The sequence below is a fragment of the Solanum dulcamara genome, chromosome 10 (genome assembly GCF_947179165.1).
Source record: "Solanum dulcamara chromosome 10, daSolDulc1.2, whole genome shotgun sequence".
In the NCBI taxonomy this organism is placed as follows: domain Eukaryota; kingdom Viridiplantae; phylum Streptophyta; class Magnoliopsida; order Solanales; family Solanaceae; genus Solanum; species Solanum dulcamara.
The window spans coordinates 55,465,081-55,487,389 of NC_077246.1; the positions used below are offsets into that span (position 1 = coordinate 55,465,081).

Here is a 22,309-nt window from a genome sequence, read left to right on the forward strand (position 1 = left end):
TAGCGTGGATTACAATCCATCTCAAGCTCATAGTCATAGAGAATACTTTTATGAAGAAAGTTGGGGAGATATACAGATCCTCCAAGAGTTAATTGTGTTGAAAAAAATAATTCTAAAAGTTAAGAATGATTCGATGGGGTGGGTTGCATAAGGGCTTAAATATTGAATTGGACAAAAAATCATTTTAGCCACTAATAGTATGGTAGCGGTGGAAACACTTACAAAATTGAGAATGAGCATTTAATTCTATCACATGGAGATTAAAGGTTATCTATCAAGATATATAAAATGTGATCTACCTTACATAAAGAAATGGTAGAAATTCATTTAGGATAAACGTTACTTTCTGTAATAATAATTTTTTAAAATATAATTAGATTACTATCTTTGTTAATATATTAATAAATTATACAACTCTTATAAAATAATACATTGTGTTTTGGATAAATGTACAAGTCATGAAGGAAATAAAAATATATTTTGAACAAAATTTTAATTTAAACTCGATATTACTGAATCATGCACGGTGCAATAATAAAACTCACAAAGTAAGGCTTGTAGCCTTCAATACGGCATGATGGACAACCGTAAACACATGAGGTGTAATAAAAGTCATCAAGATACTCATAAAGAATATTGTTCATTAAGTTGCAGAAAATAGTCAGGGCATTATTCATCCCAAATGGCATTACAAAGAATTCATAACTATCATATCTAGTAACACAAGTGGTCTTTGAGGCATCTCCCTCGACTATGCGAACTTGCCAATAGCCAGACCTTAAATCTAAGTTAGAAAAGAAACTAACCTTAGATATCATGTCAAACAAGTTTGTATCAGTGACACTGAATAGTTGTTCTTCACAGCCACCTTGTTCAATTTACTATAGTCAACACAAATCCTAAGATTGTCGTATTGTTTCTTATGAAACAGGATGTATGCACCAAATGGAGCCTTCGGAGGTTGTATCATTCCGGCCGGCATCTAGCAACTCAGACAATTTCTTGTGAAGTTCAGCCAACTCCAATGGAGATGCGATATGGAGGTCGTGTCGGTGGCAGATTCAAGAATCAGTTTAATCATGTGATTAAGTTCCCTTCTTGGAGGCAACTTCTTAGACAATTCCGGAGGCATCACATCTTTAACTTAACCAATAACTTTACAACATCATCAAGAACTTTAATTTGCACATCTAGCTTCACTTCAATCAAAGAAGCAAGATAAGCAAGTTCACCCTTCTCAAAAGCTATAGCCGACAATAGTGCAACAATTTTAGTATTTTTCTTACTTTCCTCATCAAAAAGGTGGATTTATTTCACGAATTCAAGATCTTTCTCTCCTATGAACATCAAACCATCCAAATTAGGAATAGAAACAACCTTAAATTTTCTTATACAATCAATTTTCAGTAGTAGATTGAAGTCGTCAAGTGGTACTACTATTAAGTTATGCATGTCAAATCAGTGTTCAATTTTCAGAGGCACATTTAGTGCTATGACATAGCCTGGCTACACAACAGGATTAACAACCTTCATCTTCGTTGCATAATCCGTCACCTTCAGTCCGTACTCCTTAATAATCTTCAAGGAAATAAAAGTGTGAGTAGCATCAGTGTCTACCATCGTGATCAACACTCAATTTTCATATCAATGTACATTAAAGTACCATAGGCATCTGATAAATCATCCACCATTTCATCAGCACTTACATAGGCAACATCTCCAGTGACATCTTTTTCTTCTATGTCCCTCGCACTAACACTAGACATAGTGTTTAGTAAACGTAGTGGATTGACATAGACAACAATTTCCTACCTTTTTCCCTTCGTCTGTTTCTCCTCTTCATTTGGGAGATCATTTATCTTTTCTTGTTTTGGACAGTTCCTTACTTGATGCCCTAATTTTTGGAAAGTCCAGCAAACTTTTTCACCCGTTTGTTTGCTTTGACTAGATGAAGCAATGACCATCTTTTCCTTGCCCTTGTCATTCCCATTCTGCCTACAACCATCTTTCTTTTAGTCCTTTTCCTTCTCCTTTCTCTTTGTCTTAGATGAAGAAGTTGGGTCAATAGTGACATTGATTGATCGAAAGTCAATCAAGGCATTTGCAACAAAATTGTACTGGGCACATCTTAAACTTTTTGCCTACGCAACTCATTCTGTGCCCACCCTTGCATTTTGGAAATGAAATTGTGCAACTTATTTTTGTCTGACATATTCTATATATCCAGCAATAGTAATGTGAATTCCTTCATATTTTTGAATAGATCCCACTTGTTTCAACTGCTTCAATCTGTCTCTAGCAATTCAAAATGAGTTGCTTGGCAGAAATTTCTCACACAATGCATCGTAGTTTCTTTCAAGTATCAATCTTGGGTATGTTAGCACTTTCATCATCGGTGTTCTTCATCTGCCACCACAGAATAGCATCCTTATTAAAATAATGGACAAGCATGGTCAACTTGTCATTTGTAGGAATGTGGAAAGTAGAAAAGTAATTCTCCAAGTCCAACAAAAATATTTACAGTTCTTTGACACCCCAAAATTCATTAAATGACTTTGGTTCAGGAATTTTAATCTTGGCATATTCTTCGCCTTCTTTGGGCAGATTTGTAACTATTAGAAAAAGTACAGTGACCTTCGTCTTCAAATTTTCATTTTTCTTTTTCAGACCATCAATGTACCTACAGATTCAAGAAAATCCTACAGTTTGGCCAACTGGCCATCAATCATACCATGATATACCTACATCGCTGCTTTGATGCCCTGAATTTATGTCAGAACATCAATCATGTCTTCATCGTTGTCTGATAGATCCAGAATGACCTTCAATCGTGCAACCTTCTCACGTAGTTCATTGTAACTATTTTCACCAGCCATTTTCAAGTATTGAAACCCTTTTAGATAGTCTAGAAAATTTAGACTCAACTCGTTTTGTTTTGCTTCAATCTTGTTCAACCCTTAGCTAATGACCACGAAATCAGAACACAAATACCTACATGAACAAGTCTCAACTTTGTATTAAACTCCTGCCAAAAAGAAAGCACATAAATAATCAACCTTAACGAAATTCGACCTAAGCCCTCTACTTGAGAATGATCTGCTTGTGCCAATAAATAGGCCACAACACCCAGTCACATGCAAGAATATGGCTAATTAATTCAGTTGACATCCCCAACTGATAGGTTAATTCAAATTTTAAATTAGCAAGCCTTATCTAAAATACTGACAGGCCACAAACGGCTAGAAACTGCCTCAATCGCCCAACTGCCCATGCATGTGCGAAGCATATACTAGCAGCCTTCAAATCTGGCGCTAAATCTTTCCTCTAGTCACCCAGCTTCGTGCGTGCCCACGTTCCTGCATTGTGCAGGTCTTGCCCCGCACAGCTTGCCATTGTGGTCCATTCTACTAAGCCATTTTTCCTTATCCTGCACTTAGCCCTCAAACTTGTTTAGGCACAACCATGCCACAATCACATTCTTGTCTTGTCTTAGCTTTGTCCAGCCCTTGTCATGCCTTAGCCACGTCTTTCTTTGCATGCCTTAGACACGTCAATGCCAAGGTCTATCTTCAAGTGAACTTGATTTTGACCAAAGTCATTGGGCCTTGGCTAGGTTCATCATATAAATCCCTAGCCAAGTCCGAGCCACTCAAACCATCAAGTTGAGGGTCTAATACATAGGTACTTAGTTAAACAGAAATAGCATAGATGAGCCAAAGATTAAATGGATGGAAGATGACTCTTTTCTTAAAGTTCAATGACATATTTGAGTCTCGCTCATTTTAAAAAAATATTAATCAATAACGTAGTCGGATCATAATTGGTCATGTATGAAAAAATAGTTTTGCAAAATCATAATTGCTTTCATTTAACAAATAATGACATAGATGAACTCTTTCTCAAACAGAAATAGCATAAATAAGTCAATTTTTTCACGGATGAGATAAATGAGTCTTTTCTTAAAGCTCGATAGCATATTTGAGCATTTTTTTTCCTTATACCTACAACGAAGGGAGAGTAGACCTAGATTCACTTTAGTGTTAATATCCGAAATTATAGTGATTTCGTTTTGTAACCCTTTTTTATTTCCTTTTATGACTTGCATAATTTCATGGTGTTATTTCGATAATTTAAAAAAATTCGGTGTAATATTCAACTGAATAAAATATGTAAATAATCTAAAGCCTACTATTGTTACGTTAATCATATGACACACATTTAGTACGGACAGGATAAGTACACTAATTACATTTCAATTTAGCTAACTAAATTTAGCAATCAAGTCAATCCTCTATTGTATTAGCTCCAACTGAACATTGCGATAAAACTATATAGAGTAAACATAGTAAAGACATGTAATTGTATCAAATAGTGACACGTAGAGAGTAATAGAAATTATTCAAAGCATAATTAAGCAAGACACATGGTAAAATCATACAATGACATGTGGAAGATAAACAAGAAAGCAACAAGTACTCCAGAGATCGAAAAATGCAAGTGACTCCGTGTAAAACATGCTAAATGTACGCTCAAGAAATTCGCAGGATAAGTCAACGGTCAACACTTATCGTTATGAAATTAATTCATAAATGATTACTTCTTTACTCTTAAATGTCATTCAATTAATCATTTATCATGAATTAATAAGAGATTAATACCAAACAATCATTTTTTAAGAAATCACCCCTATGAAGTAGTAGGATCATCACCTTGTACATCATCGAGTTCTTCCTTTCAAATACTTGTACCTTTATCAAAAGCATCGCTCTAAAAGTTCATTATTATTACATACTAATCAGGATTTACCGGATTCCTCCCTACTGAGGATATCACCAGGCTTAGGCCAATACAGGCTATGCTTACTTGATCTATTTTAATTATTTTACTTTTTCTCATTTTTAGCATTGATTATTTTATTTTTTTTCATATTCGATCAATTTAATTTGTGTATCCTTTAAATTTCACTTACAAATTCAATTGTACCTTTTAGGGTAAATAGTTTGGCACCCACTATAAGAGTGATATTGACTTGCTCTCTTAAAACTTTTACTAACAAACTCTATTTTTGTGAAGCAACTATAATCAGTTAACTCGATGACTGAAAAGACTGATCAGATTAACATCAATGCTAACCCTATCTTGGTCAACCTTACAAACAATGAGGTTGATCCACAAATTGAAAATAGATAAAAAGCATTACATTAGGATCAAACTCAACACGAAGAAAGCAATAGAAACTAGAATGTGATCAAAGTCACCGGATCTTACCTAACAAAACTTTTTGCTATATTGAGAAACCTACAGAATGCAATAATGGATTGCAAGAAAAAATTACCTCGAGAGTAACTATTTCATCATGCCAGGGTAGAATATTATGGAGAAAATAATATGGCTGGCCCTGATAACGTGGATTCAACTGAACTAATAAAATTTCTGATGGCACTGACTAACTGGATATGTAAAAACGATAAAGAACGCACTGTTCTGACAGACCCACTGCCTGACGCCGGCGGAGCACTATTCCGGCAGATCTCACTCTACTTTTCTCTTTTTCTTCCTCTCTCTTTCTTTCTTCTTTCTTTTTCGGTTTTTCCACCTGGCAGTTAAGATCTGCTCCGGCCACAACTCCGACGAGATCTAGAAGGCATAGATCTGTCCGGAGAGGATCAGATCTGACTGAAAAGGCTTCTCCAGCGATTTTCCGGCGAAGCTTTTGGTCTCTTCTTGTATTTTCTGGCGGCTTCAAGCAAATTCCAGCAGCGTTCAACTTTTCCGGCGACATTTAGGATTCCGATCTGTTCAGACTTGGCCTAGATCTATTGATTTCCGGCGTCGTCTCGCGGTTTTCCATTTTCCGGCGTGAACAGTGTTTCCGGCGTGAACAGTGTTTCCGGCGTGAACAGTGTTTCCGGTGTGAACAGTGTTTCCGGCGTGAATCAGGTTCTTTTCAACTGGAGTTGGTACCTCCGGTTTATCTATATTTTTGTTCATACACTTATCGTTGCATTTTGCTAACTTTAGATTTTTGAATAATTTATTAATTCCTACATATTTTCGTGGCTTTAGATAGTGATGGTAGATTAAGGTCATGTTCTCATTCAGGGACGGGGTCGGGGTCGGGGACGAGGGTAAGGAGGGGTAAGTGGGTTAAAGGAGCGTCTAGACTGAGAGTTGGTTCTTGGAATATTGGAACGTTAACGGGCAAATCCATAGAGCTAGTTAAAATTCTAAAGAAGAGAAAGATTAATATAGCTTGTGTGCAAGAGACCAAATGGGTAGGTTCTAAAGCTAGGGAGGTAGACGGGTATAAGCTTTGGTTTTCAGGTAGATCAAAATATAGGAATGGGGTAGGCATTTTAGTAGACAATGATCTAAGGGATCAGGTAGTGGAGGTTAGGAGAGTCAACGATAGGATGATGTCGATTAAGGTGATCGTTGAAGGGAGCACATTCAACATTATTAGTGCTTATGCGCCACAAGCGGGCTTAAGAGAGGAGGATAAGAGGCGCTTTTGGGAGGATTTGGACGAGTTAGTGGGAGGTATACCACCTACTGAGAAGCTTTTCGTGGGAGGGGATTTCAATGGACACATCGGGTCTATTTCAGGAGGGTATGATGATGTGCATGGAGGCTTTGGCTACGGGGTCAGAAATGTAGGAGGCCTTTCACTTTTGGAATTCGCAAGAGCTTTTGGGTTGGTCATAGCCAATTCGAGTTTCCCAAAGAAGGAAGACCACTTGGTAACATTCCATAGTTCGGTGGCTAAGACTCAGATAGACTTTTTACTCTTGAGGAAGGTCGATATAGGTCTGTGCAAAGACTGTAAGGTCATTCCGATAGAAAACCTTACAACCCGACATAAGCTTTTGGTGATGGATTTAGGGATCAAGATGATGAGGAATAAGAGGGTCGGGGATGATCGATCTAGGATCAGATGGAGGAGTTTGACCACTGCAAATGCCTTGGAGATGGGAGAGAAGTTGAAGGCCATGGGGGCCTGGGATAGTAATGGGGATGCGACAAGTATGTGGGATAGGACGGCTAGTTGTATTAGGACTGTGGCAAGGGAAGTGTTGGGAGTCTCGACTGGTAGTCGTAGTCGGCATCGAGGAGACTGGTGGTGGAATGGAGAAGTGCAAGAAAAGGTGGAAGCAAAGAAGATGGCGTACGCAAAGTTGATAGAAAGCACAGATGAGGTGGAGAAGTGGACGAATAGGGAACTTTATAAAATAGCGAGAAAGGAGGCGAAGTCGGCGGTATCGACGGCAAAAACAACAGCTTTTGAACGCCTTTATGCTGAACTAGAAGAGAAAGGTGGGGATAGAAAATTGTTCAGGCTAGCCAGGGCGCGGGAGAGAAGAGCACGCGATGTGGACCAAGTGAAGTGCATTAAGGACGAGCATGGAAAAGTATTGGTAGACGAGACCCTCATTAAACAGAGATGGCAGTCCTATTTCCATAAACTCTTGAATGAGGAAGGGGACAGAGACTTTGTGTTGGGAGATTTAGAACATACAGAGAGGCGTTGCGATTTTGGGTATTGCAGGAGTATTAAGGTCGAGGAGGTTAAGAGTGTCGTTCGTAGGATGCGCTGGGGAAGAGCAACCGGACCTGACGAGATTCCTGGGGAATTTTGGAAGAGCACGAGCTCGGTAGGTTTGGAGTGGTTGACTAGGTTATTTAATGTCATCTTTAAAACGGCAACGATGCCCAAAGAATGGAGGTCGAGCATAATGATCCCTCTATACAAAAACAAAGGGGATATCCAGAGTTGCAACAACTATAGAGGTATTAAGCTACTAAGCCATACTATGAAACTGTGGGAAAGAGTGGTAGAGATGAGGGTGAGGAGAGACGTGTCTATTTCAGAGAACCAGTTTGGATTTATGCCGGGACGCTCAACTACAGAAGCCATCCATCTTATGAGGAGACTGGTGGAGCAGCATAGGGAGAGGAAGAGGGACTTGCATATGGTATTCATCGACCTAGAAAAGGCTTATGATAAAGTCCCAAGAGAAATACTATGGACATGTTTGAAGGCTAAAGGTGTACCTATGGCATACATTAGGGTGATCAAGGACATGTACGAGGGAGCCAAAACCAGGGTAAGGACAGTAGGAGGGGACTCAGAGCACTTCCCAGTGGTGATGGGGTTGCATCAAGGATCAGCTCTTAGTCCTTTTTTATTTGCCTTGGTGATAGATGGATTGACGCGACAAATTCAAGGTGCGGTGCCATGGTGTATGCTTTTCGCGGATGACATAGTCCTGATCGATGAGACTCGCCGCGGAGTTAACGCTAAGCTGGAGGATTGGAGACATACCTTGGAGTCTAAAGGGTTTAAGTTGAGTAGGACAAAGACAGAGTACTTAGAGTGCAAGTTCAGTGAGACACCTCAGGAGGTTGACGTTGAAGTTAGGCTTGGTGCTCAGGCCATCCAAAAGAGAAGTAGTTGCAAGTATCTTGGGTCTATCATGCAAGGCAGCGGGGAGATTGACGATGATGTCACACATCGTATTGGGGTAGGGTGGATGAAATGGAGGCTCGCTTCCGGAGTGCTATGTGACAAGAATGTGCCACCAAAACTTAAGGGCAAGTTCTACAAAGTGGTGGTTAGACCGGCTATGTTGTATGGGGCGGAGTGTTGGCCAGTTAAGACTTCTCACATTCAAAAGATGAAAGTTGCTGAGATGAGAATGCTGAGATGGATGTGTGGGCACACCAGGAGCGACAGGATTAGAAATGAGGCTATTCGGGACAAGGTAGGAGTGGCCTCGGTGGAAGACAAGATGCGGGAAATACGACTGAGATGGTATGGACATGTGAAGAGGAGAGACACAGATGCGCCAGTGCGGAGGTGTGAGAGGCTGGCCATGGATGGTTACAGAAGAGGTAGGGGTAGGCCGAAGAAGTATTGGGGAGAGGTTATTAGACAGGACATGGCGCAGTTACAGCTTACGGAGGACATGACCTTAGATAGGAGGGTGTGGAGGACCCACATTAGGGTAGAAGTCTAGTTCATAGTCTCGTTATTCTTCTCTATTCATAGGTGTAGTAGTGCATTACGATCTCTTGCGCTTTGACTTCTGATTTCTGTTATTTCTGTTATTATTTATTACTTTCTATGCTTTGATTACTCAATTTTACCTGTGACGCTTTCATTATTTATTTAATCGTTATTTGTTATTAGTCTTTATTTATTTGTATTTATTTGTTATCTATTTGTTATTTGTTTGTTGTTTTTCTCATAAAGCTTTTAATTTTCTATTCTTATCTAACATTTTTTATGCATTTATGCTTTTACTGAGCCGAGGGTCTCCAGGAAACAGCCGTCCTACCTTGGTAGGAGTAAGGTCTGCGTACATTATACCCTCCCCAGACCCCATGTTGTGGGATTTCACTGGGTTGTTGTTGTTGTTGTTGTATGAAAAATTTCAGGGGCTCCATCAGTATTGAAAAGTTCAAATTCAAGGAAATATGTACAACTATCATCCCCCCAAGTGCAGCTTCAAAATTGATTCCCAAAAGATTCAAGATGTCAAATATCCCAAAGTACAATGAAACACCAGATCATCAAGAGCATGCAATAACGTACACATGTGCGCAATGACATGGAGTCGCATGAGATCGAATCAGTTCTTCTCAATATTTGGAGAAATCCTAACTAAAGGAGGCTATGCATGATTTCTTTAATATCTGAATACTGTCAAATTTTTTGAACATCTTACAGATTCGTTTGTACAAACATATGCTAGAGCAAAGAAGTATAATCTAAAAAGGCTTCAAATTTTCTCAAGGAGATGTCGAATTTCTCCGAAAATTTGCAATTTGCTTTCAGAGAGAAAGGATGTTGCTAGCTTCAGTTTCAGATGAATGGCGACAGAAGCTTCTAGCGAGGGACTCAACCCCATAAGTTCAAGAGCATCGCTGAAACTGAAGGAAAATCTATTGGAATTTTCAACAACCACCTGGACAGACTTTCATGACAGATACGAATTCAAAATTAGAGTTGAAAATGACCAGTTGATTCAATTAATGTACACAGGAACGATTAGTCACAACAGGAGTATGGATTACGATTTAAAGCCTCTAGAAAAAGGTATCAACCTTTTCCTTTAATGGAAAGACCCCGAGATATTATCAAGCGTTAGAGAAAGCAAAGTATGATAAAAAGAAGTGATCAGAATCATAATAGAAGCCTATTGAATAGAATGTAGCAAGACCAATAATGGTAAAAATAAATAATATAAAAGTATTGCACCTATTCGAGTATACTTCAATGTAGACTTTGGAGACTTGGCGGGAGCCATCAGACAAGTCAAATATGCAAGATGGTCAAAACCAATCAGATTCAACCCTAATTTCATGAAACTCACGGACGCCGCACTGGAGTCTACCGCCATGTATGAGAAGAGGTGGTCTGACTGCTAAAAGAAGGTCAATTCCTCAGTGACTAAGCTAAATGCAACTTTGTGAAAAGTAAAGATGTTGAAGCACATGTTCAACTAGCAGCATCAGACCATGTTGATAATTGGAGGAGCACAAGTAAACAACGTCACATTTACTGCAGTCAAAAAATACTAACGTAACGATAATGAGAGGGAAAAAACTTTGGGTGGAAAAATCCATTACCTTCAACGATGACGACCTGCAGGGCGTTATCCAGCCTCATAACGATGGTCTGGTAATCATCGTAAGCATTAGTGACATTCAAATTAAAAGTTTATTGATAAATTCAGATAGCTCTGCCAACATAATCCCTTGAACGGTGGTGGAAAAAATAAAAATACTGAATAGGATAATTCTGATCGTAAGGGCTCTATCTGGATTCAACATGACTAGTGAAACAACAAAAGGCGAGATCATACTACTAGTCAATGTTGGAGGACTGATAAAAGAAATAAAATTTTATGTACTAGATGTAGTTATGTGATATAACGCACTCAAAACATTTGAAAGAAAAATCAGCCGCCAACACTAGCTGTTGCCAAATCGACCCATAGACGACGTTGGGCATTACTTATTTACTCTTAAATATCATTCAATCAATTATTTATCATAAATTAATAAGGGGTTAATACCTCGCAATTAGTTCCTAAAAAGCCACCTCTATAAAAGTTGTAGGATCATCACCTTGTAAATCATCGAATTCTTCCTATCAAATACTCCCTCCATCCCTATTTACTTGTCAAATATTTCCTAATTTAATTTTTCTTTTTACTTATCAATTTTGACAAATCAAGAAAACATAATTTTTTTTCTATTATACCCTCAATTTATTAATATAAAGTTAATGTCTTTGAAAAATATAGTGAGGAAATTATTTAAAACTCTATTAATCAATAGGAGTAAAATAGTAAACTCACTATACCAATTATTGTTTTCTTAATACGTGTGTTAAGTCAAAATTTGACAAAATGGAAGGAGTACTTGTATCTTTGTTTAAAAGCATAGCTCGAGGTTCATCATTGTTGCATACTAGTAGGATCTATCGAATTTCTCCCATGCTAAGAATATCATCAGATTTAAGCCAATACAAGCTACATTTTTTTGTTCTATTTCAATTATTTTACTTTTCTTTCCGTTTATAGCATTCAATGCATACTAATTAGGAACTATCGAATTTATCCCGAGGATATCATCAAGCTTAAGCCAATACAACCTACATTATTTTAATCTATTTCAACTATTTTACTTATCTTTTCATTTATAGCATTGATCAATCAATTCAATTTCTATATTCTTTAAACTTTGCTTACAAATTCAATTGTACCTTTTTTATGGTACACAAAAATTATGCCAAAAGAAGCAAAAACCACAAAAATGATGTTAATACTGTAGAGTTTTGATCAGCTTATTTTGAAGTTGAATCTTGAAAATTTCAGTTGAATTTGGACATGCATAATTTTTTAAAATTTTGTAAATGAAAGTAGAATTTCTCCCTAAAAACTAACTCATCAAATAAACAAATATCTAAAGATAATTTTTTAAATTCTTATCCAAAACTTATGGTCAAATGCTAGCTATATTTCAAGGAAGTAAAAACAGGTTCCTCCTCTATGCAGGCCTAAGAAGCTGTCTTAAAATTCATAACTAATCTGCAAACAAAAACCCTCCTTTTCTCAAAGGAGATTAAAAAAAACATACTTTTAAACAATATCTTACTTGTATTATAAACGTATCAGGAAAAAAAATTAAATTGTATACACTAATCAACAATTTTTAAGAGCTGTATATTCTACTTCATTTTAGACTTTCGTCATACATAGATTTTAACTGTGATTTCACCAAAAACCGCAACGAAGAGGAAAATTCAACTTGAGATACATCCTATGGAACACCAAATATACAGACAAATGCCGAGTACTTCCTCTTCAATTCTTCTGCACAGTTCGAAATATGTCCATAAAAGAAAGAGAGGGATAGGGGTGACTGACCATGAAAGACTTGGGATGGGAAATACCTTTCTAGCACAAAATTCAAAATTATAGGACACAATGCACCATGCTATTGCTGCTCCCTTTAAAAAAAAAACAATATACATGACAAACCTTCAGTGCCTCTTCTCAACTCTCAGATGAACCTCAGGAATATATATATCCAAAACCAGCCGCAGAACGACCTCCAAACAAAAGAATGATGTTGAGAATAATCCTCAAATGATAAAACTCCTCTTTTTAAGACACATCTACAGCAATACGACGTCAATGAGCTACAAACAATTAGTGCAACCATTGGAATCATAAAAAGTAATCAGGAGTCTTCCTTGTGGTGTCGGGCTCTATCTGCCGTGGAGCTGGGTCAAACTGAAGGAAATTTTGCTCCATATTTTCTCCTATTTCTAGAATTGCAGCCATGTTACCACACCGGTAACAATAGTTTGGAGCACTAAATACTGTCACAACATTCTTATCCTGTCGAAGTTATAACAAATACCACGTAAATACAAAGTAATAACTAAGCAATTTCAACTTTAATAAACGGAAGTAGTTTCTAAATTTTCTGGTAGTTCGCTTGCGTTTTCTTTTGGTGGGGGGGGGGGGGGGTTGTTTAGTGGGTTCACCAACCTGACACCAATTATAACCCTCCATGACAAGCTGATGGGCTCTAGAAATCAAAGTGAGCCCATTGGTGTGGTTGAACTGAGATGCTATATCCTGTCCAAAGGTGTAACCAGCCCCTCGGGGTGATATTCCCCAACCACACCGATCATCTGGATCAGACCACAGGAGATCGCACATTGGTCCTTCATGTGGAACCTGATAACACCGAATGACTTACTTAACTGATGAGGACCAGCAACATTAATGTGCATAGAACTATAATCATGAAACTCTAGGAACAATGGAAACCACTGGGCCGCAGGACTACATGTTCAAGAAGCAATAGAGAATAGCATTTTTGTAAGATTACCTTGCAGGTAAATATCAGAAGACGTAAAAGTACTAAAAATCTCATCTCTAGCATGAGGAAATTGAAAAAGCAGATCCCTTTCCCATAGCAGATAACAATTTATGACTGTACTGCATTAAGACCTCTATGACACACTTAACATTTACAAATTATACAGGACAAATTATAAAAAAGAAAAGAAATCAAGAAAGACTCGACTACCTTCCTGTTCGATTCTTGGAACATTATGGTAAACTAATACGACATACCACTTGTAAACTGGGACATATCTCTTTAGATTAATACAATTATAGATCCTAATAAAAAGTTACTATAAACTATTGCAATCGACCGAACCATCAATGGCAAGTTCAATTGAAATACTCCCTCCGCCCCAATTTATGTGATGTTTGATTGGGCACAGAGTTAAAGAATGTAAGGAAGAGTTTTAAAACTTGTGGTGTAAAATATGTCATAGATATTTGTGTGGCTAGAAATCATCTTATTAGGGATAAATAAAAAGTTAAAAGTTATTATCTACAGAAAGGTGTCATTCTTATTGGGACTGACCAAAAACGAAAAAGTGAAACATAAATTGGCATAGAGGGAGTAATTAAACTTTCGAGTGCAAATATGGATCATAGGCATGAGATTGAGCAAGAAGAAGAGCTAGTAGTAAATACAAAAGAAAGCATTCTCCTGTATTATTAAAGCATAAAAACCTGAAGTACAATACCTCTTGTATACGGTCCAATGATCGTATGTTATCCAGTGTATCCAAAGAAGGGGAGAGTCCTCCATGTAAACAGAATACCTAAAACAAAAAGAAGAGTTAAGCTAGAAATTTGTGTCGGCACTTTTCTTGAAATGATAAGCCAATGGAGTAACATCTCAAACCTGACTCTCAATTAGTGCTGTCAGTGGTAGATAATCAAAAAGATCAGTGAAATACTTCCAAACATTGGCATTTCCATACTTCCTCAAGCATTCATCATAAAAACCATACCTGTCAGGAAAAGAGGCATCTCAATACCACCATACATGATTGAACTGCAGTCATAGATTAGTCTCACAGCTTTGGTAAACCATCAATAGACAATGAAATACAAAAGTAATTATTCCTAACGAACTACTTATAGATACATCTGTTGATATCCAATGGTCAATTGTCTATTCTTTTCTTTCTCCTTTCTTTTGATCAGTCCGTCAAATGTTATACATCTATCTGGTGGTTGGAAAGAAACTTTAGCGAGAGTATGGGCAAGGACAAACAGAAAGTGTTTAATCCCAGAACTTGCAACTAGCTCCTCATCGCCTTTTGCACTGTTTTTACTAGAAGGCGTCTATGTATGGACAAACATAGCAATCATATTCTAAAGAAGAAAATAATGAGTGGGAAGACAGTAAATTCACTTTAGAAGCTTGGATGTTTGAAAAGATAAAATTGCAATTATTAAAAGGAAAAAATATATCATGCTACCTGCTCGCTCCAAAACCACTACTTCAGTATAAAGAACAAAAAGGAATAAGGCAAAGAACTGGCAGTTAAAATCAAGTTATCAACCTGGAAGCACAAGAAAATGATGAATGTGGATGGAAATTTACCACAAAAGGAGAAGATTATTTTGGAGGATAAATGTTAATCTTATTAATAAGAGCAGCACTATGATGGTGCTGTACATTTTCATCCAAAAAGCCAAAAACGAATCCCATCTAATTCTGTAGGAACTAGTAAAGTCTTACAATGTTTCAGCCTTATGTACATAGTCCATTTTACACCAGAACGTAAGCAAAAGTATACAATTAAACTTGATCTTTAACATGGAGTCAGCTTTATATTTGATATCCCCCAGATTCTTTTCTTTATGATGGTCCTTCATTGGAGGCCGAATTTTTTTAGGAGCAAAATAGAATTAAAGAAATCTATACAAGGTGGAGATTGTCACTTTCTCAGATCTATTATCCTTGGTTTAGTTGATTCCATTGGTTTAATCTAGCTGATGAACACAACCCATTCCAGTTCCAAGATTGGCAGACAACCCAGAATCTTTTTGACACGAAAAAGGGGATAGAAGGGCCATTATGTTATCCTCTATAACAACTACTCCCTCATCATTGACTTGCCTTTAAATGGCTTCAGAACACTAATAGAGCTCATCTCCTGTTTTCCTGCTGTCAAGGTATGCAAACTCTCCCCTTCTTTCCAATTTACCTCTAGTTATAGCTCCTCTTATTGCTGCTATAGTTCAGATCTAAGACGGTGGTGTAGTTATCCGTTCAATCAACAAGATGCTCAAAACCAAGGAATTCCTTAAAAGAAGAAAGGCTTTATACAGTAAATTCTAAGTAGAATGAACACTACACTCTACTCAGGTTCTCCTCAGATTCTATTTTTTTAAATCTTTCTTCTCGGGAAGAGCTGAGAAGTTGAAGACCTACACTCAATAACACATACTCACGTAACGTATCAGTAAGCCCTAACCAAAAGACATTTGAAAAAAAAATAGAAGTCAATTCTTAAGGTTCCTGTTCTTTTTAAACGAGGGCATAAGCAAAAAGGAATAATGAAGTCCCTTCTAGAAAGACACGATAACAAGATAGTTCCACCGACTGAACCATTTTCAAAAGAAAACTACCCTGATATCTTACACCGCGGGTTAAAGGATAAGCAACTGAAATGCATAGACCAACATATCATTCACCAAACGATGCAGAAGAGGCTATTCCAGATAATGCTACAGCATTGCTTATAAACATTCTTCTACTTATTTTTTTCTTTGACTAATTGGAGTGTAAAGAAGCTGGGATCAAAATACCAAGAGATGAGAAGAAAATACAAGAGTGTTATGTGTACACAACCACACATCCTCATACACGTAACTAGAAAATCTAGAAACAGAAAAGTTATTTTTCAATAGGTCATTTTTGCAGCTCAGAATGAATTTAATATTCAAGATCAAAAAGTAAATCACTTACACCTGAGTGATTTGTCGGCTTTCATGGTTTCCCCTAAGAATTGTGATTCTATCTCTATAACGGACCTTCAGAGCAACCAAGAGTGAGACAGTCTCCACTGAATAGTACCCACGGTCTGCATCCATTGAAAGTATATTAGTGATAAATGTGAATGCTGCAGTCATTGAACAGCCTATTAATAATAGATGGTATGCCAATATAATTCTCTGGCTGAAGTGTGAACAATAATATATTTGTCCAACAAGGTAACTAACAATGCTAATATCAAGAAATAAAAGCAAAGAACGGGAAGATGAAACACAGAACTGTAGATAAAGTAACAGACAAAATATATAAGAGAGCAGGCTGTTGTGGCTTATGTAGTGAGCAACCTTTCCATGACGGAATGTATCTCAAATACGAAAGTATAATAAAGAAAACAAGAAAACAATCAAAAGCCTGTCCTACAATCATGACAAGAGAAAGGAAGACGTGCCAATTACTCATAAAACTAAGGCAATCTATGGATCCACGTATTGACCCATGGACCATATCAGACATGAAAGTTGGGGGAACAAAGAAACTTTGACAAGTATTATATTTTTTTGAGAAGGTAACATTGACTTTGACAAGTATAATATAGGAAAACAATGATGACTAGTAGGAAAAGACTGCAGAATTCTAATGCACACTTGATGTTGCTGTAATAAATTTCTTACATAAAGAAAACAAAGTAGAGGCTTTTTAATGAGAAATGCTTCAACTAACGAGAAGAATTAAATGAAAAGAAAGTTTGAAAAGACAACTCTTTATTTTTTCTGATAACCAAGAAATAATTGGGAGCCATGGCGCATAATTCGAAACTAAGTAGATAATGGGCCTGGCCTTCTCCCCTCTTTACTTAAATACTAGGCGTTTGTTTATGGCAAAATTCGAGCCAGTGAAGTGCGCCTAACCGGCACATCATGACACTGCGTTCTTACCACTAGACTCTAAAAGACAATTTTATCTTTATATGTAAAATAAACTGTAAAGCTTTTTTTTTAGTCAATTGTTTTGGGCTGATGATTCCATCTCTTTTGTAACCTCTGCATCTTCTGGATGCTTTTGTTTGATATCTCAATTATTTCATTAAAAAAAATGTAATGAACTGTAAAGTCTTATTTCACCAACTTACCATGCTTGAGAAAACATATCCAACACACCAAATACTCACTTATGGGAATAACCTGTACACCCACACTTCAAAAATCCAAAAAAGGAAAAAATCTACCTAGACGAGAAGCAACTAAATTATCATGTAATGAAAAGCGAAACTCCAAATATATTTTTATGAATAAAAAAATTGCCAATCAAAACGTTGATGAAATGTTTCAGTCATCAACTTTTTGATTGGCTCAAATTTTTTTCAACACCTAGAATCCTGAATGTCAAGAGGATGTAACCAAAATTTAATGATTCAGACATCTTAAGTTAACAAGCTTAATGAAAGAAAAGGCCTCCATATTTCACCTCCTATCAAGACTGGTATCATACTTAGTCAATTTTTTAATGACCAGCACATAAATAAATCCCATCTCAATAATGATTCATCAGTGAAGCCCCAGTATCTGTTATTAAACAACATGTGTTAAATATGCATTGCCAAAACAAGGAATGGCACATGACAGTAACTCTGCCATCAGCAATGGCATCATATCTTCCATGTCGTCAATGATTGAGCAATTATATACTGAATTGCTCCAAACAAAAAAAATGAACTGCACTTATATGGATGATTTTGAAGCACCTTTAACAAGGAATAACTATTCGTATGACTGTTCAAGCTTGAAACAAACTATAGATGCTCAGCATAAAAGCTACACATTGCACTCTATACAATGTTGCACAACCTGCATCGTCATTCAAGAGATCTTAACATTAGCTTTGTTTCTTATTCTTTATGATGGTGGTGTTCGGATCAACTTGCTCAATCATTGACTATTCCATTGGGTACCAACTGACTCCCGCCAGCACAAGTACCAAGTAACTATGTCCACCAAGGCTTAGGCATGGGTGGAAATCACCAAATACTTTTTGCCTTCACTGGTAGTCAAACATGTGACTGGTTCTCATCGCACCTCATTGACCACTAGGCGGGTAACATTAGGGTTGTACTTATTTGCAATTTCCGTTCATGTCAACAATGGTGATGCCAAATTTATATTACATACATGAGAAAACTAATGTGCAAGCCATGACTAGACTAGCAATTACCACATACATAGACTACCAAACTCTAAACTCCATATATGTGAACTCAAAAGCAAAGCCTCACAAACAGGATGTAAGAGGAGGATCATCCACGAAATAAATGGGTGCATAGAAGTCATATATAGCCGAGCCTAACTAGTATAGGATCGATAGACCACCAAACCCTTACTTTTCAATTCAACACAAATACACAGCCCCAATAAATGGGAAAAAAACACTCATCAAATCTCCCAAATCCAAAAAAAAATAAAAAAATCTCAAACTCACCAACATAATCGCCCATGAAGAGATAGTTTGTATCTGGAGCATTTCCACCAATCCGGAAAAGCTCAATCAGATCGTAGAACTGTCCATGAATATCACCGCAAACTGTGACCGGACATTTGACTGGCTGCACATTCCATTCCTCCACAAGTATAGCCCTCGCTTGATCACACAACGTCTTCACCTCTGCTTCCGGTAGCGGCTTACACTCCATCAATTGCTCGATCTGCCGATCTACATCTGCGTTCGACGGCATTTTCCTCGCCGATCTGCGAATTCCACGCCGATCAATTGATGAAACGCAAATTTTAATCAAATCGAATTCACGTACCGGAGATTAAATTTAAGGTTAAAAATGCCAAAATTACAACCGATTAAGCATCGGAAAAGAGTAAAATTAGGGTTTGAATCACCCAATTATCTCCAATTTATGATATTTGTCTCCATTCATATGAATATTGTTCCTAAATTCTATTTGAAAATGTTAAAAAAGTTTAGTTATAATTAATTTTTAGAGAAGATTTTTATATGTTTGTCTCTAGTAAGGTGTTGTATCTTATCTATGGGGGAAAAAGAAATGAAATTCAAATGAAATGGAAATGCACGTCAATTCCTCTCCGGTGGCTCCGCCAGGTCAAATAAAATACCTATGGTGACACGCGTCGGCTACTGAATCATTTTTTCCAAAATAAATATTTAAATGAATGGCCTAATTTTTCAAAAAAAATGATCAAAATGGTGCTTAATGTATGTGTTTTTTTCATTTTGAACCTTAATATAGTCTACTTATCTATATGGTTCTTAATGTATATGGTTCATAATAGGCGTTTGGACATGTGATATGAAATTATGAAATGAAATCAATGTTTGCACATGCGATTCATGAGATGAAATCTCAAATTCTCCAAAAATCATAATTTTGGAATTTTTTAAATACAAAAATTGACTTACAAGATTATATTTTATAAAAACAACCCCACATTTATATCTACTTACCATTTGTTTCGTATGTAAATAAAATTAATTCCTATTTTACCATTTAATTCACAAATTCATTTTTTTTATCAAATTTATTTACCAATCAATTTTTTTACTACTTCATTCAAATCAACGTTTAATAAAAAATAATTTTTCATCATTATATTAAGTGACCAAGACTCACAACAACGAAATTAATTTTACAATAGGATAAGATATACTTTATAACCACCACAATGGCATTAATATCACAATGGGATAAGAAAGATTCACAACAATGACATTAATTTCACAGTGGATAAGATATAAAAGATTATCCGTATTATGTGAAAGGATTATATCAAAGATTAGTACACAACAACTTATATTTAATTCTTTGAATTAATTAAGGTTTGATCAATAAATATTGTATATTTTTAAGAATAGTCTTCTAATAGCATATTATGCGATTTTATAAATTTTTATTTATTTGGTAAGATTGAATAAAGAATTGAGATAATTTTAATAGTTATACAACTTATGATTTTTTATGTTAATGAGAAGACATACAACATAAAAAGTCCATATCGCATGTCTAAACAAAACTTCAATTTAATATCATGATTTCATATCGCATGACCAAACTGGCCTTTAATATGTCATATTTGGCATTTATTTATAAGCAAAAGGCAGAATTCATCGTCGATATGTAAAATTAATATTACCTTTCACTTAGACACCTTAACTATATGTTGTATATTTTAAACACCTTATATATGGCTCTGTTATGTCGTTGTGAGATTTTTTTACAATAAGCAGAAATATTAAAAAGAATGTAATACACTCGTCGATGATTTGTCAAAGTGACAAATTTAATGAAGAAATGAGGAAAATATATCATAAATAATTATTAAAAATGTATTATGAGAAAAAACTTATTTTTAAAACTATTTAGTTAATTACTTTAAAAAATATATATTTCAATAATTAAAAAAAAATTGCAGCACCTCTTTTTTTCTTCTCATCATCTCCACGGACCATCGTGACCCTATTTTTCAAATTTGACATGATCACTACCACCATCTTGTCCTTCAAATACAACTATTATAATCACCAAATTTAACATTAATTTGGGTCACAAGCTTTTACTCATAATTCAACTACCATAATCACTATTACTGTCTTTTCCTTTAAATTCATCATTTCTTCTTCTTTTTTTTTGACCATCTTCGTATCTCCATAGACCATCAAAAAAGAAAAGCTAGAAGCCTTAGAAAGTGAAAAATTAGGATTTTAGAAATTAATTTTTTGGGGATAAGCTTGTGTAACAAAGTTGAAGCCGAAGAAAGAGGAGATCGAAGAAAAACAAAAAATCAAGCTTGTATCAAGTTTTTATAGCTCCAAAAAAGAGTTTTGAGGGAACTAAAAGGCCTCTTATATTTCAAAAATTAGATAGCAAATTGTTGGGGCTACATATGGTCAAATAACATTTATTTGATATTATCATCATTTTACTTCTATAATTACTGCTTAATCTAAAAAAATTGCTACATCAAGAAATGACAAGAGAGGAGAAAATTGGATATATGGTGGTGGATGATAAAGGATGGTGGTGGATGGTGTAATGACCCTAAAGGTCATTTTTGATAATTTTTATGAGATGATCGTTTTACCCCTCTCGATAGTAATCCCGAGTCATATTTGATCAGTATTAGAAGTCGGTTTTATGAAACTATTTGAAAAGTTAAGGGTTTTTGGAAAGATTTGAATTTTGAAGGCTAAAGTTGTCAAAAAGTTATATTTGATGTCATTCAGAGTTTTGAGTATCAGAATGAAATTCCATCGATTCCATCAGCTTCAAATTGTGGAATTTGTTCTAGAAGAATTGACAAAATCAGATTCAGAGTTATATCGAGGATTTAAGGTTCTAAGTTGAAAATTCTTGAAATTTTGATTACAGAGTTGACTTTGGTCAACATTCGGAGATTCGATGCTCGGAATTGAATTCCAACAACTCAGTAGATTCAGGGGATTAGTTTAGGCCTAGGGAGAGTTCCTATGTATTTTTTAGAAACTCAAAGGGCGTTTTGGTCTTTTGAGGTTTAAAGTTAGTTTGATTGTGACTTGTTGGATTACGCATCAAGAAAACTTCAAATTTAAATTCTGACACTTTCTTTGAGTCCGGAACATCAAAATTAGTAAGGTAGCATATATGATTTGTATGTACGGGATTCCGAACGAATCTAGGGGGTCAATTTGATAACTTTGAGACTTGTGCATTTTGGGTCTTTTACTGATATCTGGTGCAACCTTCGCTTAAGCGAAGGGAGTGGCGCTTAAGCAAACTCCCTCTTTAGCAAAAGGGTTGCTGCTTAAGAGAACTCCCTCTTTAGCGAGAAGGCTGCCGATTTAGGGAATAGGGTCACTTAAGCGGGTTCACGAAAGCAAACCAGGGTCACAAAAGCAACCTCCACGAAAATGATCCTTG

At 36.2% G+C, this 22,309-nt stretch overlaps 1 protein-coding gene and 1 long non-coding RNA gene across 4 annotated transcripts; both read right to left on the bottom strand.

The window, feature by feature from the left end:
- Positions 1-10,003: 10,003 nt before the first annotated feature.
- On the bottom strand, positions 10,004-11,890 carry LOC129871472 (uncharacterized). The gene is made up of 2 exons (XR_008762260.1): positions 10,633-11,890; positions 10,004-10,564 (listed from the first exon to the last, which is right to left on the bottom strand). It is a non-coding gene; the product is annotated as an uncharacterized LOC129871472 (long non-coding RNA).
- A 412-nt stretch (positions 11,891-12,302) lies between these two features.
- LOC129871471 (serine/threonine-protein phosphatase PP2A-2 catalytic subunit) lies at positions 12,303-19,405 on the bottom strand. Of its 3 annotated transcripts, none has more exons than XM_055946385.1 (7): positions 19,236-19,405; positions 18,868-19,133; positions 16,369-16,483; positions 14,290-14,398; positions 14,129-14,206; positions 13,068-13,259; positions 12,303-12,914 (listed from the first exon to the last, which is right to left on the bottom strand). In XM_055946385.1, the coding sequence occupies exons 1-7, from the start codon at positions 19,244-19,246 to the stop codon at positions 12,741-12,743; spliced, it is 945 nt and encodes a 314-aa protein (XP_055802360.1). In that variant the 5' UTR covers positions 19,247-19,405; the 3' UTR covers positions 12,303-12,740. The 3 variants fall into 3 exon arrangements, with proteins under 3 accessions (XP_055802360.1, XP_055802359.1, XP_055802361.1); XM_055946384.1 differs by having other exon boundaries at positions 19,278-19,404; XM_055946386.1 differs by having other exon boundaries at positions 19,196-19,404.
- Positions 19,406-22,309: the final 2,904 nt, after the last annotated feature.

Coding starts and splice junctions, on each gene's coding strand:
- LOC129871471 (XM_055946384.1), bottom strand. CDS start 19,315: ATGAATGGAGACAAATATCATAAATTGGAGATAATTGG. Junction 19,134..19,277: donor CATAAATTGGAGATAATTGG/GTGATTCAAACC, acceptor TGGAATTCGCAG/ATCGGCGAGGAAAATGCCGT. Junction 13,260..14,128: donor CATTGGACCGTATACAAGAG/GTATTGTACTTC, acceptor CGGTGTTATCAG/GTTCCACATGAAGGACCAAT.